Source organism: Ambystoma mexicanum, chromosome 6q, assembly GCF_040938575.1.
Source record: "Ambystoma mexicanum isolate Mex_15411 chromosome 6q, UKY_AmexF1_1, whole genome shotgun sequence".
Classification (NCBI taxonomy): Eukaryota; Metazoa; Chordata; class Amphibia; order Caudata; family Ambystomatidae; genus Ambystoma; species Ambystoma mexicanum.
The window spans coordinates 487,222,539-487,240,404 of record NC_090937.1 but is presented as its reverse complement, the minus strand read 5'-3'; the positions used below and the strand labels follow the sequence as shown (position 1 = coordinate 487,240,404).

The following is a 17,866-nucleotide window of genomic DNA, read 5'->3' as shown; positions in this document are numbered from 1 at the left end:
TGATACAAAGCTCTGGTCAGTGTTTGCTTGTTCTACTGTGTTTTTGGCCCTATTGTGTATCCTCTGTATACTCAGCCACAGCTACTAGGTAAATCTGGGTGGTACAGACTGCAACCAATTGGGTTTACTGCTTACTCCTGTAGTCTTAATCTTTTTGCAGTGGTCCCCAAGGGAACTGCACAGGATTCTGCCTAACAGTCATAACCAGAAATACTAAAATCATTGAGGTTTTCAGAGGCAACCAACTGAGGTAACACGCATTCAACACAGAGCAGGGCAAGTTCTCATGGCAACGGTGCCTGTGGAAAATAGCAAGTTCATTAAGGAGCACTGACGTCTCCATCTACATAACCAGAAGATCACTTCAAGTGCCAGGCACATCTAAATTCTTGGGGAATGCCAGGTGGTGTGGGGGGATTCAGGAGGGGGGGATGGGGGCGTGGCTAACTGCCATGTGAGAAGCTGGGTTGCTCTGTTGCTCCTGCAGATCCGCAACTTATCCAGAGATATCCTGCCGTCGGAACTGCACCCATTGCAACCCAAACGGAGGAGAATCAACTCGAACAACGGCTGCATGTAATGTTTGGCCCAGACACTGAAATCGGGCTGAACCGAGGAAGATACCTGCAGGAAACGGGAATCGAAACTATGGAAGTGGTCTGAACAAAATGGCCGCCCTGCATAACAAAGGGCACTGAGGATCGGCCATTGCAAAGGAGATGTGCCAAGCCCCCACAGCGCAATAAAGCACGCCGATACTGGGAAGTGCCCAGCCGGCGCCCGAATGTATATGGAGGAAGCGCTGGACAGAGAGGCACGTGCGGCTGCCTCGATTGTGCACAGCCCAGAACTGGGCAAGCACGTACTGGACAGCGAAGATCGCCGACAGAAAGATGGGCACTCATAGGCGCGGATGGGGTGATGGGACAGATTCGCCCTCACGGAGCCGACCACGTAACGAAAACAGAGGGGAACTCAGGTGCTGGCGAGCCCGGAACAAAGGGCACGGAAGATCGCCCACCGCAAAGGGGAACGTGGAGCCCCCGCCGAGTAACAGAGTGCCCTGACATCGAGAAGTGCCCAGCTGAAGCCCAAATGCGCATTGAAGCGCTGGAAGGAGGCAAACGTGAGGCTGCCCCGAATGCACAAAGCACGGAATCGGGTAAGCAAGCACTGGGAAGCGAAGCCACCAACGTGGGATGCACGCATAATTAGCCGTGTATTGAGAGACGGGATGGACTCGCCCCCACGGAGCAGACCACACAACGAGAGCAGTGTGGAGATTGGAAGCCGGCCCGCCCGTAAAAGCAGCCATCCTCTCCCTCACTTGGAGACTGTAATACGATTGCCAACGGCCACATTTCACGTGAGGGCCGGAGAGTAAGCCCACGCAGGGTGCAACAGGCTGGGACATAGTCTTGAGAGCGAACACTGTTGCAAGCTACCAATTTGGGTGCTAAGGCAAACGGAACCCCAAGGATTGGCGAAAACCACTTAACACAAACGCAGCACAACCACACTGTATAGAGAACCCTTGACCGAGAATATCATTTCCCCGGGGACCCAGGAACATGGGTTCACCCGGTCAACTAGGTCGGCACTGTGCACAATAAACAGTAAGCGACCGGAAAGGGGTAAAATCCAAATAGTGCACAGAGGGACCAGAGGGGCGCACACGCATGCAACAGAGGTACAGGGAATTACCCTCTGGCAACAGCAAGTGGGTGACAAACACATGGACAAAGAGAGACACTCTCACTGAAGTAGCGAAGGACACGACCTGAACAAAGATCTGGCAGAAGTGGTCGTAGCAGAGTGCACTGGTTGAGGTTGGACATGGGAGCAGACTCTGGGGGCCACCTTGAGCACCTAAACATCCCGCGCCTAGGACGTGGCTCCTAGACGCTGGCGAGCACAGCAGGCACCCCCCAAAAAGGCCCCAAGGCTGGGCAGGATATTAGGAAAACGAACACTGACCGGATTGGCTCCGTTCACTTAGAACCACAGTGCTGGGACACAGAGCGATGTCATCCAAACAGCCCAAGACAAAGGGCAAGCAGTTATCAATGGAGGACTTTGCGAAGACTCCACTGTCGATGGAGGGGGCCAAGAGCAAATAAAGGAGTGCCCAGACTGGAACACACCCGGCACGGGGGGACCAACAGATTCTCGAGGCCATAGCGGACCTGAAATTGACAATAGAAACTAAACTGATGGCCGCCATAACCACACTCAAGGAAGCGCCAGAGGTCAAAATCGACACAGTACAAGTGGACCTCACCCTTTTAAGACAAGATGTAGGAACAATCGTGGAAAGAACGGGCGTGTTGGAGGAGGTGATGAAATCGAACACAGCCACCTGTGCATCACACGCCTCGGAGATCCGCGTACTTCGAAAACAAGTAAGCAACCTGGAAAACAGGGCAGAGGAAGCTGAAGGTCGCGTGCGGAGAAATAACATACGTATTGTGGGCCTCCCGAAAGGGCAGGAGAGATCTAACCCAACGGAATATGTGGAGACCATGTTATTACAAGAAATAGGGGGCGGGACACTCAAGCAAGCCTTTACGGTGGAAAGAGTGCATAGGGCTCTGACTAGAAAGCCCCCCCAAGACCCTTCATTGCCAAGATACTAAATTACCGCGACAGAGAAAGGATCCTGGAGCACTTCCGGAAAGGAGGTATAATACGCAGGGTATCGGCATCTATAACCGCTTTCCCAGACTACACGCTCCAGGTGAAAAGAAGGCACCTGAATTTTGGGGCTGTGAAGAGGAGGCTACAAGACTCTGGCTATAAATACATGCTGCTGTATCTGGCTAAGTTGAAGTTGTTCCACAAAAACCGAACTGTATTCTTCGATACGCCGGAAGAAGCAACAGAATGGCTGGACGCACAGAATTGCCCGACTGAGAAGAATGACGAGAAAGAGAGCACAACAGAATGACGGGGAGAACAAACCAGAGGCCGAGGTGTTGTATAAAATGTAACTCTGGGATTGATTAAAGAACTGGGATGTAGTGCAACGACGGGGAGGGTAACAATGGCACGAAGCAGGAGAGTAAGAGAACCCAACCTCATACCCCACGAGCTAGATTAGTTAGGTTACCATTAGTGCTGTAACACACTGCTGGGTTCCTAATACCGGCTTGCCAGATTAGGGCCAAATGTGGGGTCGCCTGAGATCCAGGGATGGAGCTGGGCAATAGTTGGGGAAGGGAAGGGAGGCGGGAGGGAGGAGAACTGGGGAGGGAAGGGGTGTTGGGAGATTGGGGGAGGTTGTAGCTAGGAAACAAAGACTTAGAGTTGACGTTGAGCAACAGTTGGGGATCGGGTGGAAGGAGGGCGGGGGGATTGTTGGGGAGTTTGGGGTGAAATTAGTTAGGGAGCAAGCTTACACTCATGCAAAGTATATATGGGGTGAAGGACATGGAGGGAGGGAGAAGGCACGAGATATGGACAAAGATGGGAGACCTTAGAATAGTAACCTGGAACGTCAGGGGACTAAACAGCTACTTGAAGAGAAATAAGGTCATGATGTACCTAAGAAGGCAAAAAGTGGACATAGCCTTACTACAAGAAACCCACCTCACCAAAGAGAAACAGGAGGTGATAAGGAAAAAATGGAAGGGGACCACCATAGGGGCACCGTATTCGGCATACGCCAGGGGAGTAATCATCTGGGTAGCGCCACATGTACCCTTCCAGATGCAGCAGACCACGGTGGAGTCGGACGGGAGGATGGTAGTGATACGACGGTTGCTAGAGAATAGAGAATTGTGCATGATAAACACATACGCCCCTAATCAAGACACAGTGGCCTATTTTAGGACACTATACAGCTATATCAGCCCACACATAGGAAGCACGGTCATATGGGGGTGGGGGAGGGGCTTCAACTGCACACTGGACCCCAAACTGGATAGATCAGACACAAAACTAGAGAAACCCACTCCCGCAGCAAAAAACCTACAGGCCCTGTTGAGAGACCTTCGTTTGGAAGACATATGGAGGCAGCAACATCCGAATGATAGGCACTACTCACACTATGTGGCCCCACAGAACCTATACACGAGACTGGACTACATGTTTGCCACTCCGGAACTCATTGGGGAGATGGTGGGGTCAGAATATAAGGCAAGAATACTATCAGACCACTCTCCTCTGGTTCAGGCGTGGCGACACCAGCCCCCCAGAGCCAGGATCCCAATGTGGAGGCTTAGAGCCGAAGCACTGAAAGATACTGCATTCCGAGAGTACCTTAGGGAGATGATAATCAAATATTTTGAAAAGAATACTGGAAGCGTGGAGTCAGAGGGTACTCTATGGGAAGCCTTTAAGGTGGTGGTAAGAGGGGCGGCCATATCCAAATCCAAGGGACTCCAAGGGGGCATAACATGGGAGTTACAGGAGACAGAAAGGAAACTGGAAGTAATTATGGAAAAAGGGGGCACCTCACAGGAGGATGCCGAGTCTATGAGCCAATTACAACAAGCATGTGGGGGACTCTGGAAGAGGTTATGTAACCTGAACTACAAAAAATACATCGAAAGACAACACACCGAGGGAGACAAACCGGGGAGGCTGTTAGCATGGCTATACAAGAACGAGACACCCAGAACAGCCATCAGAGAAATAAAGGGAGAATCGAGCCAAATATGGAACATCCAGGAGAGTGTGAAAAAGGGATTCCTCCAGTTCTACCAACACTTATACAGGGACGCAGGGGAGACGGCAGAGCAGGAGATTCAGGAGATGCTAGAAGATATACCTAAATTAAGTATAGAAGATAGGGAGAACCTAGATGCCCCAATAACAATAGAGGAAATAGAGTCAGTGGTCATACACCTGCCCACTAACAAAACCCCTGGGACGGACGGGCTTCATAGCGAATTCTATAAAAACGTACAGGCAAGAGGTGCTCCCCCCACTATTGTCAATCCTAAATGAGGCCTTTGAGCAAGGGAGACTGCCGGAATCCTTGAGAGAGGTGGTCATTATACCGCTCCGTAAAACCTGACAAGCCAAGCACAGACTGCGGATCGTACAGACCATCCTCACAGCGGTGCTGGCGAATAGACTTAAACGGGTAATAAATAAACCCATACACCCCGACCAAACCGGATATGTCCCAGGCAGAAGTATATCGGATAACCATAAAAGGCTCCACCACATCATAGAACAGGCGGAGGGTGACCCGACCGAGATGGCAATAGTCTTGCTAGACGCGGTGAAAGCCTTCGATTCAGTAAGATGGCCTTGGCTGATAGCGGCTCTTAAAGAATATGGGATGGGACCGGGGTACCTGAGGTGGGCGAAACTGGTGTATAGCTCCCCAATAGCCAGGGTCAAAACGGGAGCGATTATTTCAGATAAATGGCAACTCAGCAGAGGCACGAGACAGGGCTGTCCATGGTCCCCGATGCTGTACATCCTTGCACTAGAACTCCTAGCCATCTAAGACAGCAATATGAAGAGGTAGGGGTCTACACTAAAGGGGGACTGCACTTGATATCATTGTATGCAGATGTTATGTTGCTGTACTTGCGGAACCCCGAAGAAAACTTGCAATACATCTTGGAGGTGATGGAACGCTATGCAACTCTCTCCGGTATAGTGGTTAACCCCAAGAAATCGAGCATGTTCCCCCTGGGAAGATATAGAGGAGTCCCTCAGGAAAACTTACCAATCTTGCAGATAGCCTGGAAGACCAGAACGTTCAGATACCTGGGGGTTAACATATATCACACAATAGAAGATGAGCACAAACATAATACGGAAAGAGCAGTAGAAGGTATCAAAAACAGCATGGGGTTCTGGGCAAAACTCCCCCTAGCTATGGTGGGGAGGGCGGCTGTGCTGAGGATGGTGGTCTTGCCCAGGCTACTGCACTTTTTAGCAAACATCCCACATATGCTGCCCAGACGCTTCTTCATTAGACTACAGAGTTTATGCAGAGGTTTTCTGTGGCACAATACCAGAAACAGAATTGCCCTTTGGAAATTACAGAACACGTATGACAAGGGGGGTATAAACCTACCAAACTTTGAGATATAACATTTGGCAGGGCAGCTACAATACGTTGCTGGGTGGCTGTCGGAAGAAGCAACAGCAGAAGCCAGATTGCTGAGAGACTAATGTGAACTGTATTTCCTGAAACAACTGATATGGCTACCCAAATCAGAGTTGAAAGGGCGATCGAGATTGTCGGAACTGGGCTGGTAGACATGAGACAAAGCATGCCGAGCTATGTGAAAAATGCTCCACGCAGGCGCCACTAGTGGTGCTACTAGTGGTGCTACGCGGGATATATGAGATATATGAGCAACTGAGGAAAGGGATCCATAAACACTGGGAGCCGGTAGGACTAGCAACCCTGGGAGATATACGGCGAGATGGGAAGGCAGTGGGCTTCCAAACGATAGTTGACGAAACTGGGGTACACACACGGGGCAATACATCACTTACATCACAATGGTTAAACGGGTGAACGAAACATGGTCCGAAATAGTACTAGCAGAACAACCTGACACTGCCATAGAAACGATATATGACATTACGGAAGGAGGGCACGAAATATCCAGGATCTACGAACTGGTGATGTCTAGAGTGAGTAAGGAGGTGCCCCAGCTGAGACAGGATTGGGAGGAGGATGCAGGAGTACCTATGCAAGATGGGCAATGGGAAAGAGCACAGAGATACCATAAAAGGTGTCCAGAAATGCTAGGCTGTAACAGATCCAGCAATACGACACCCATAGGGCGTATATGACCCCCCGAAAGAGCACCAGATTCGGGAGCACAGAGGCGTGCCCAGAGGTTGGGAAATTTTGGGGGAAATTCATCAACGGCTATTTGAGAAGGGAATTCAGCTAGATGTGGAATCTGTGTGGGCATGCATGGTGGAAGGATTCTCCAGACCATGTAACCTGAAACGTGTGCAAACTCAGGGACCTGGCCTACATCCTGGCTAAACGAAGAATAGCCATGAGCTGGAAAGCAGCTCATAGACCCAGAATAGAGGCATGGTTGCATGATCTCTTGAAATGGGCCGACGCTGAGACAGCAGCGTGTTATGAGGGAGTCAGCATAGGGGAGGAAAGTGAAGTGGGGCCCCTGATAGAGTGGAGACAACTGGTAGCCACATTGGCGGGAACCACCCACGCCAATTCAAGCGGAAATGATACGCCCGAGAGTAGCGAAGGGGATGAACCCTCCAAGACAGGAAGTCTGAAGAACTGAGGAGAAAAGCTTGAGTTAAAAAGGGGGGAGGGGGCGAAGACCATACTAAAAACATGCAAATGTATGCTATGAAGCTTGTAACCGAGAATGTAGGGTGTGTTGGTTGTGTTTTGTGTGTTGTAAAAATCAATACAAATTGTTTTAAAAAAATAAAGTTCTTGCGAGAGCCTGGAGCATTCCAATGCTCCATGTTGGCTGCTTCAAGATGTTCTCATTCTAGCCTGTGTCTGAAGAGATCTCAAAAGAGGAGACATCGTCGTGGAAGTTATCAATTAGAACACACAATTGCCCACCATCTTGTTCATAATCGCCTCCATAAGCCAGTGATATGATCCAACTCTTGCAAGATCTGTGATCTGCCTAAAACTCTAATGTAAGGTGTACTTTCTCAGAAAATGCACACCTCTTTTAAAACCAGTTTTTGCACCATGTTGCATGCATGCACCTTCCAAAAGTAGGCATTTGCCTCCAAAAAGTTTTTAAAAGCCCAGAGAATGGGAAACACCCGACTGGTGGATTTGTTGGACAGATCACTGCAGCTATAGTAAACTAGGATAACGCACAATATTTATACTAGTCAACATGCAGGCAAGTAATATTAATAGGGCTGATGGAAAATAAACATAATATGCAGAAAATGCAAGTCACTTAAATGACTTCAGAAATAGTGGTTAAACATCACATTCTTTCAAAATGATCTTTAGACACTCACAAGCAAAACGTTCTCTTGAATATCTTCCTTGAGTTGGTCTCGTTCAGTTTGAAGAGTCTCCTTTGCCTGCTGCAGTACATCTCTTGTCTGAATTAGAGAGCCAATTTCCATTTGTAGCTCTTGGATTTTCTTTAGGGCTTCAATATTCTCCACTTTCACACACTCTAGTGTATCAACATTAGCACTCAATTTTTCTTGCAGGTGATTCACTTCAGAAATCATTGCCAGTTTTTCCTGCATGAGCTCTTCCCGCTGTCCAAGAACATTGTCTCGCTCAATAACCTTCTGCTGCAGCTCTTCAGTTAACGAGGACAACTACATGAAAAACAAAATGGAAAAAAGGATATACTTTACAAAACAATATTGTACAAGGCTAATCACAGCTCTTCATGGCTTTCCGAAAAGTGTGGTGTGTATATGATATATTATAAAGACTTCCACTTTCACAGCGCTCAAGATGGAGCCAGCAAACGCAAAAGGCAGATGGAAAGCATCCACGGATCTATTTATGTAATAGTCCACCTAGGCAGTCCTTAACTATTTGTTAAAATAGAAGTAGGACATACTAGTGCACAAATCTGAAAGGAGTAAAGATTTACTTTCTTTATAAATTGTTCATAGTTTCCAGAATGCCATATAGCATTTAATTTATATTATATTTTGCCAACTCAGTATATCTATCACAGATCCTATTAGCCCTAGCTGGAACAGCATTTTCCAATATGTTTATTTAATACAGTTGTCAGTTTTCATTTCAACCAGTGAACATAATGTTGCCAGTTTTAATTATGCTGAGTTTGAACCTTGTCATCTACAACAAACACACCATAGTTACAACTAATTTGCATGCCACTGTTATACCCAGGAACCGTGTTTTTACCACTTTACATGATGCCCAGTTACAACAGAATGCGCCGTTGTCCATCGTGATGCCTCAACTATTAATTGCGTTGCCTTTCCTCCCCCTTCTTAGAAGCTTAGATCTTAACCTGCCTGTGCTGGGGAAGGGGCGTGCTAGTCGTAGCTGCCCAGAGCATGGACAGTTAGGAAGGTTGCCACCAGTGTCAGGGACCACAGAAGGAACAAGCTGCACCTCAAGGCATTAAAGCTATTGTTTTAAAGTTTGGCTGGAGGGGACTAGGCTTGCCAGGCCAAATTACCCCAACAAGCATGGCAGTGAATAGACAGCTGGTCCTAACAGGTCAATTAATGGAAATTCGCTCTTAGAATTTCTTTTTAGGACATCATGTATCATAGTGCTGCCACAAAACTGATTTTGGGCTCAAGACAAACATCAATGAACAAAGCTGCATTGCTCTTAGCACTGTTGCATTTAAATTTCATTGTTGGGTATGAGGTGAGAGTGCAATTAATGTTAGTAGCTGTGCTAGCATGAGTGCAAAATCCCTTAAGTTTAAGTAACAAATGTTTGCCCCCCCTTTACTTGCTATCCCCCGTCCCCCTCCAGCACTATCTGAAATGTCATAAGGCATATTACGATAGGCGCTTGTTTTGTTCCTCGCCCTCCTCACCTCGTGTAATTCTTCGTCTCTACCAGAAATGTTGTTAGGCGTAGTACGGTAGTTGCCCGTCTGTTCCCAGTTCCTTCCAGTCTGTGTCTTAGCACTTGCACTATCTGAAATGTCGTTAGGCTGAGTACGATAGTTAATTTCACATCCTTACTGTTCATGGCCTGTAAGAATGTTTTGTATTTTCCCTTGTTCCCTCCCTTGTCGTGAAGTGCTTTGAAACACATTGTGTATAGGTGCTATTTTATCATACTTACCTGTAACTATTGTTCTCCAGCATGGGTCCGGCATGGATTCACATGCTCATGACTACTCCCCAGTGTCAGGATGGGAGTCCTCGGTAAAAGAAAAAACAGCTTCACCTTTGCTTTAAAACTATTTCTCTTCTAAACCAATCATTGTCCCCTGGGTCATACTGCCCCCATCCATTGACAGTCCTATCCCTAAGCTCTGCCCCTGGTGGCCATCTTCAGATTTTTACTGCATGCTTCAGTGTTGGGAGTCGTCTTAGTGCTCTCGAGGCTTTTTTACTAATATATTTTATGGGGGTAAAATGTAAAAGTTTCAACCGATTTTTGGATTTATCGCTCGACTGGATGTTGACTACCGGCAGCGGGGATCCACGGTCAGTGAAGATCAACCTACATCGAGAATCTTTCATTGGAAGGCCCAGGTTTGGACCTACTTCGCGCCTTTTCACAATGACCGAGGAGAAGAGATGCCTTTTCAAACTCAGGGCAAAATGTGGACTAAGGTACTTTTTCGTGGAGGATCGACACCACAAGTGTCTTTACTGCCTGCATCCGGACCATGACAAAGAGTGATGCGAAGTCTGCCATCTTTTTTAAAAAAAAAGACCAACAAGGACCGCTAGAGCAGACTGGCCACGTGGTTAAAATCGGGTTAAGTCCTCTTATTCGGCCTCTGGGCATGATCATGCTTCCCCAAGGAAGGTCCGGTCCCCCAATCCATCTCCCTCAGATAAGAGGTTGAGGTCCTTTGAGGACGCCCCGCATGTGGGCGTCCAAAACAAGGCAAGACTGCACGCCATGGATCCCACTGGGTTTGCCGCTGCTGCGAGTCCCGGCTCACGAAGGACAACATCTCCATCACAGACAACATCCACCGTGTGCCTGCTGGCGAGGGTCGCACACTCAAAGAGAAAGTCCTTGACCCCTTCGAAACTCTGCTTGCCATCGGCAGACAAGACGACGAAGGAGAAATCCAAGGTGGACTCTTTTCTGCCTCCACCGATGTCTCAACCAGCCAAGACAACCCCATCATCAACTGCGTCATCAATGGCCACAGACAGCTGCTGCTGTTGCCACTCCGTTGACGACCCCATCGACAGCCTACTTCTACAAAAAGAGGGCAGACCATGAAGGTGGTGCCCAGAAGCACAGCAACGGCTACTCCGCAAGTGCCCCTACCGGCACGGCGTGGGAAACTGCCACGGCTTTGGCGAAGACCCCCAGAAAGGGTACAGCAGCATCCTCCCCCTCACAAGTCTCTGGAGAGGGTAGGGAGTAGGGCTCCAATGACCCCTAGGAAGGGTACAGAAAAGGGAGCTGAACCGAAAGTGCCAGGGCACATTTATACAAGCTCTAATGAGGGTGGCGACCTGCCCAAGGGCTAGTATTCAGACCACAAAGAGGGACCCTGACCTTGTTGGATGGTGGGTCACTGCAGGGTGAACCCTATCGCCTACCTCTCCAGAAGAGGCGTACCGGCCCGCAGCCTCCCCCTCTCACTCCTCCTACACCCAGGGACGTTTTGCTGGACATTCTGACCACACTGCACACAATGGTGTTCGGAATTCAGAAAAGACCACTTTATGGAAGTCCTTCTTGGAGCAAACACAAGTCAAAAGACCCAGCAAGTCCAAGGCACCAACCGACACCACCGCCTCGGGATTTGCCCCAACAGGGAATCCTGCAACACACATGGACAACGGCGGATGGAGAGCCAGCAGGAGCAGATGATCCCGCATAGGGTCTCTCCAACGGATGAGGTCGGCTCTATAAGGAAGGCATGTTATCATAGTAAGACAGACACAAGTGACCACAGTTCAAGGGTGTTTATTGAACTTCAACAAGGCTACGATAAACGCCCATCTAATCCTAAATCTACAGATGGGAGCAAGCAACGACCATCAAATAATAATAATACAGTCCTAGTGGAGTCTCGTCAAAATAAAAGGGCCTATACTAAAAAAAAAAAAAAAGATTGCCAATCCTTACCTCTAAATACAAATAGTTTAGGCAATAATGTTATGAAAAAGAAAGAAGTGTTAAAAAATGATACGTCAGGCTGTTCAGGCCATTGGCCTCCCTTCCCCATGTTTTCAGCACGGGACAAGGCGGGTCACTCGAGTGTAGAACACTCTCTGGCTTCTTCGGCACAAGGGCACAGTTCAATTACCAGCATCAGGGCATTCTGTGTTCAAGTGTTAGGGAGAATTATCTTCTATGGCTCATTTCCCTTACCTATAGAGTCCCCCAGCAGCTTTGCTGGAATTGAGGGGTTTATTTTTTTCTCCTGCAAAGAGTGAGACCCTTTTTTCCCACTCTTAGACAGATTGCTAGTGGGTGTTTTAGACTATACTGCGTGCTTATGGCTATGAGGTTCTCACCCACATAGGAATCATCTTTTTACATGTGTGGTACACAGCACCCTCTGTGCCGTACCACAGGGGTGTCATAGCGACCCCACAAACAGACTGCATTCCCTGGGACTGACTACTGTCTCCCAGGGCCTGTAAAGTCCCCATTGACTTTACTAGTCAATTCTTATGAACAAATCCAGTACAACCCATCTTACTATGGAGGTACTGGGAAGGGTTAATAGTTTTTCCCTAGTTTTCATTTTCGAGGGGGTACCGTACAGTCCCTCTCTCATAGGTTTCTGGCTGGTGGCAGTGGTTTCTACAGTAAATATTCGACCGCAAATATTTTCCTATGGGATTTTCCCATTGTTCGAGGCTACCACTTTTACTGACAGCCTCTAACATACCGCCGGTTTATTTTTTATAGTAACTTTACTCCGGTAGGTTTTTATTGCCAGAACTTTGATTTCTTTTCTTTCTCGTGTCTTTCTCTATAGTCCTAACACAGGTCGGGGATCCTTTGTTCGTCCTTTTGGCGGGCTTCTGCACAGAAGCCCTCCTCTAGGCGCCACTGTGTCTGGGGTAGACAGGATGTGTGGGAGGGGGAATAGGCACCCTGGACAGGGTTGTATACGCAACCCAAGTCGCACTCTGCCCTGATAGGCTGGGGGTTCTCCCGCCAGGAGAGCCACCCCACTGTGTGAGTGACAGCTAGGCTGTATGAATGGTGGTCTTGCTGCATAAAACAGGGTCCTGAGGACTGGAGGACAAGACGTCGCCACTGGAACTAAGAAGCCGAAGAGTAGAGAAGCCAAAGACATCTGCAACAACTGAACCACCGGTGAAGCCCTGCTGCAGCGTCTCACCACTTTTCTCCACACGACGAGAGAAGATCTTCATCTGCAAGAGCCGTCTTCCCTTGTGCTGGTGTGGCCAACCAGTTCGCCAATTGCCTTCTAGGACCTGCCTTGGACGAATCACCAGTGCCCTGCATTCGAAGACCGGATAGCCAGGCACCCGTCCACCATGACTGCGATTTAAAGGAGCGTACCTTTTAATCAGTTTCGGCATCACCGCGGCTGGCTTCTTCCCTGGGCAGTGCAGCAACTCGAACCTTCCTCCACGACTAGAGCCTCTCTTCCTCTGCTGGACAACACGAACTGCAGGAACTGCCAGGAACCACTGCCACCGCAGGAGCCTCTTCCACTTTTTCAGGTACATTGTTCCGCCAGGCCTACCGTTTCGCGGGGTACTGGTAAAGGTGTTTGTAATCCATTCCCTCCCTTCTTAGTTTGGCCGCCTCTATTGCCTAACATTATCTTTTACCGTCTGCACCCTCCTTTTGAATCGTTAAACCAAAGACTTGACTGCAGCGACTAGAACAGTTTGAACCTGGGCACATTGCCCTGTACCACTAACTCTGGCACAGGCCTATTGACTTTGGCTAAATCTGTTACAACTGCCTTCACTAGATTGCTTTTCACCCTCAACTGTGTTGGTGCACCAAAAACTCTTATAACCACTCTTCCTTCCCTTTTAAGTATTGCTGAAGTGCCATTTTGCTCGGTTTTCACCTATGTATGACTATTGCTGAAGTGCTACCTTGCCTATCTTGTTCACAATCCACTTGGGAAGTGTTGCACGTGTGTTTAAGAGGTTAATTCTTTATAACTTGTCCTTTCCCTCCCCTTTTGAGAAATTACTAGAGGGCCATTTTTGCTTGGGTGACCCTGTGCCATTTTGCTCAGTTTTCACTCTGGCTCAAACTTGTCCATAATTTAAATAGGGAGTGTGTATACTTTTCTTGACTGTTTTAACTTGCTTTGATAAATGTGATTTATGTGTTGAACTAGAAGTGTGTAAAATAAATATATTATTATTTTTTAAAAGATAATTTTATTGGCATTTTCTTTAAACCTAAACATTGTGATTTCAACATCATCCCTCCCCCCACCCCTCACCCCTCACCGGTTGGACTGTCCTTCATTTTCTTCTGTTTCCACTCTTCGTGTTCTGTCTCATCCTGTAAACATGTCCAAGATGCGTATTTTGTGCGGGCATCACTGCAACATATAGTCGCTTTGTAGGTAGTCTATCACCTCTCCCCAGTCGGTTAAAAAATGTTGTCTGACGCCTTGAATGTTGTATGTAATTCTCTCCATCGCCACAAATGGCCAAATTATCTGTAGCCATTCTTGATTGGATGGGGGTATCTTCTGTTTCCATTTTTGTGCTATTGCTAGCCATGCAGCTGTGAGGAAGGCCATAAAGTTTCTCTTCTGTATCTTTGTTAATGTCCTGTCTCGGGGGTTCCACAAGCCACACATCAATACCTCTTTTCCTAGTGTTTCTGCGCCTTTAAACATTCCTTGCATTTGGGTCTTTACCTCTGACCAGAAGTTTTGTAATTCCGGGCAGTCCCATCAGATGTGCCTCCAATTGCCCACTGCGTTGCATCCCCTCCAACATCTGTATTGTGCTGTGTTGAACATTCGGTGGAGTCTTTCCGGGGTATAGTGCCATTGTATGATCATTTTTATCCAAGCTTCTCTTGTCTGGATCGCCCGTGTCCATTTGAGAATTATTTGCCAGGTGTATATCAATTGCTCCCTCGTGATGTTTTTCCGTAGCGTAGTTTCCCATTTCGTGTTTCCTTTGTCCTGGGCCATGTCCACGCGGGGTAGGCCTCAAAGATTGTTAGGCAGAAACCTGTGCAGTTCCCTTAGGGACCACTGCAAAAGACTTAAGACTACAGGTGTTTGGCAGCAAACCCACTTGGTAGCAGTCTGTTCCACACATTCACTTGGTAGCTGTGGCTGAGCAGTCAGACTTCCCTCAAGAAGAGTCAGGCAGTATATAGAGTATACACAATAGGTACAGGGATACAGTAGCACAAGCAAACACTGACCAGAGCTTTGGTGTAAAAGTATATAGTTATTTATTTAAAGACAGACTTGTAGATTACACTACCACAAAGAGAAAAGTAAATTCAGCATACAGTTACTATTATATATATACAACCCTAATTACTTATTAGACAAGTCTTAATGAGAAACACTACTTATTTTCAGACAGAGGTGAGCGCTTAACATAAGATGGCACCCTAATAAGTTATTAAAAAGGGAGGGGAAAAAGGCAGAGTTATGGGAGCACACAAATTTCAATACTTTTTAAAAGAACCACAGTAAGGCAGGATAGGCAGAGTTCTACTGGAGAGCAAGGAAGTAAATTGCAAGGCCCACTCTTGGAGAGAGCAAGCAGAAGGGGTCCAGGTTCACACAGTGGGGTTATGCCCAAGGAGTCTTGTAGATAGTTTGCACACAAAGAATGAAATTAAAGTCAGGAAAAGTTAGCTAGGTTGTCCCAGGCCAGCCCAGGTTAGAAAGTCGAGGCTTTACTGTTACCCCGAAGGATCTGTCGCAAGGGAAGCCAGGCGGGACACAGTACCTTAAGTGGGAAGGAAGCTCCAGCGGGGGCAGTTGTTCCTGGCAGCGGGTGCAAGACGGTGTTTCGTCCAGAGGAAGAGGAGGTCTCACCGTGGAGGAAAGATGAAGGCCGTTGCACTGCCAGGGAAGAAACCAGCTGCAGAGTTCTTCGGTTAATAGGTACTACCCTTCTCTTCGCGGTAGTGGTAAGCCGTGGTATTCCGGTTGCCGGGGTGCTTGGCACGGGCAGGGCGGCCACAAGATGCTCCAGGAAGGTGAAAAGAAGGCAAAACTGGTTATCCCCACCAGTCAAAGGAAGAAGACTCTCCGGACTGGAGATCTCCTCTGTCGTCGGAAAAAGTGGTGAGACGGTTCAGCAGGGCTCCACCGGTGGTGTCGTCATTGCAGGTCGGCTCAGCTTCTCCCTCTTCGGATTCTTAGGTCCTGTGGCGAACTCTGAAGTTCCAGTCCCCAAAACCCTGCTTTTATGCAGCAAACCCCCATTCATTCAGCCTAGCTGTCAATCAAACATGCTAAGTGGTGAGCCGGGCGGCTCACCACTTGGGCCAATCACACAAGAGTGCGACTTGAGTTGCCAAGGCAACTCAGTCCAGGGTGCCAAAAACCCCCTCCCACACCCCTTCTGGTACCCAGACAGAGTGGCGCTACTTTTGGAGGCTTCTGTGGAGAAGCCCACCAAAAAGTGGAACAAAGGGCTCGACTTGGGTTGGAGTCACAGAAGAGAACACAACCGCCATTTTAGAATCGAGTTCTGGCAAAAAATACCAACCAGTGAATTAATATTAAATAAATAAACCGGCGGTATGTTCGAGGCTACAAGAATTAAATAATTAAAGTTGGTAGCCTCGAACAATGGGAAAATCCCATAGAGATATATTCGCAGTCGAATATAAAAAGTAGTATCCACTGCCACCAGCCAAAACTCGATCAGGGGGGACGGAGACGTGCCCCCTCGACCAGTACGTCAACAATATGATGGTCTGTACTGGTTTCTGTTCATAATTCGGGACTAGTAAAGCCAATGGTGACTTTACATGCCCTGGGAGACAGTAGTCAGTCCCAGGGTATGGAGTCTATGTTTGGGGGTCGCTACGACACCCCTGGGTTACGGCACGGAGGGTGCTGTGTAACCCACATCAAAAACACATGAGACCCTATGGAGTAAAAGACCCCATAGCCCATAAAACACATGAAAAGAAAAATGAACACCTCAAATCATGTCCAAGAGTGGGAGTAAAAGAGTCTCACTCTTAGCAGGAGAAAAAAATAAACCTCAAAAATCCAGCAAAGCTGCTTGGGGGACTCACTAGGTTTGGGAAATTAGCCTTTACAGAGAATGCTCCCTAACAAAGATCTTCCGGAATCCTCCAAGAAGCGAAACTTGACGAAAACTTCGCCCTTGAGGGGCGTAGAAAATTCCGAAATGGGTCCCCATTGATCGGGGCTTTCATCAATGCCTCATTCGAGTCTGGAACCGTACCACATTGCCTAAAAGAAGCTTGGGTTCGCTCGCTCCTGAAAAAACCCTCTCTCGATCCTTCCTCCCCTAATAACTATCGCCCCATCAACACCGTCCCCTTCCTCCTCAAAATCCTAGACAAAGCTGCACACAACCAAATCCAACACTACCTGGAACCAACTCCATCCTAGGCAAAAGACAATCAGTTTTCCGCAAAGGCCATGGGACTGAAACTGCCCTTCTAGACCTAAAGAATCAAATTACCAAGATAATGGCCACAGGCAAACTTGCTCTCCTCCTACTGCTCAACCTCTCTGCAGCATTTGACCTGGTCGACCACAGCATTCTCACATCTCACCTCTTCAACGCTGCACACTTCTCTCACAAGGCAACCACTTGGATCACATCCTTCCTTGAAGGTAGGGCCATGAAAGTGTAGTCAGACCAGGCCAGCACCCCCCCACCACTATAAATTGTGGAGTCCCGCAAGGGTCTTGCGCTGCACCGACCCTTTACAACCTATTCACCAAACCCCTCAGACTTACTGGACTCCCTCAACATAGCCTACACAAACTACGCTGATGACACGCAAGTTCTCCTCCCCCTCTCCGGAGACTACGACCAAGACTCAGAAGCCCTCCTCAAAATCTACTCCACTATCCAAACCTGGATGGCTATCAATGGTCTCTGCTTAAACGGAGACAAAACCAAAATCATCATCCTAGCCCCCAGCGAAACACTAACTAAACTCAGCCCTGATTACTCTCACATGATTATCGACAATATTAACATACCTGTCTCCTCTGCCGTCAAGACCTTAGGAGTCTACTTAGACGCCACACTCTCCATGACCAGACAAACCAGCGCCATCGCC

At 48.0% G+C, this 17,866-nt stretch overlaps 1 protein-coding gene across 5 annotated transcripts in view; it reads right to left on the bottom strand.

Annotated features, from left to right (window-relative positions):
- Positions 1-17,866, bottom strand: part of CENPE (centromere protein E) — a 2,471,681-nt gene that overhangs the window by 744,126 nt on the left and 1,709,689 nt on the right. For all 5 annotated transcript variants that reach the window (XM_069630970.1, XM_069630968.1, XM_069630972.1 and 2 more), the window contains one exon: positions 7,954-8,268. In XM_069630970.1, the coding sequence (XP_069487071.1) occupies positions 7,954-8,268 (315 nt within the window). The remainder of the gene's footprint in view (positions 1-7,953; positions 8,269-17,866) is intronic.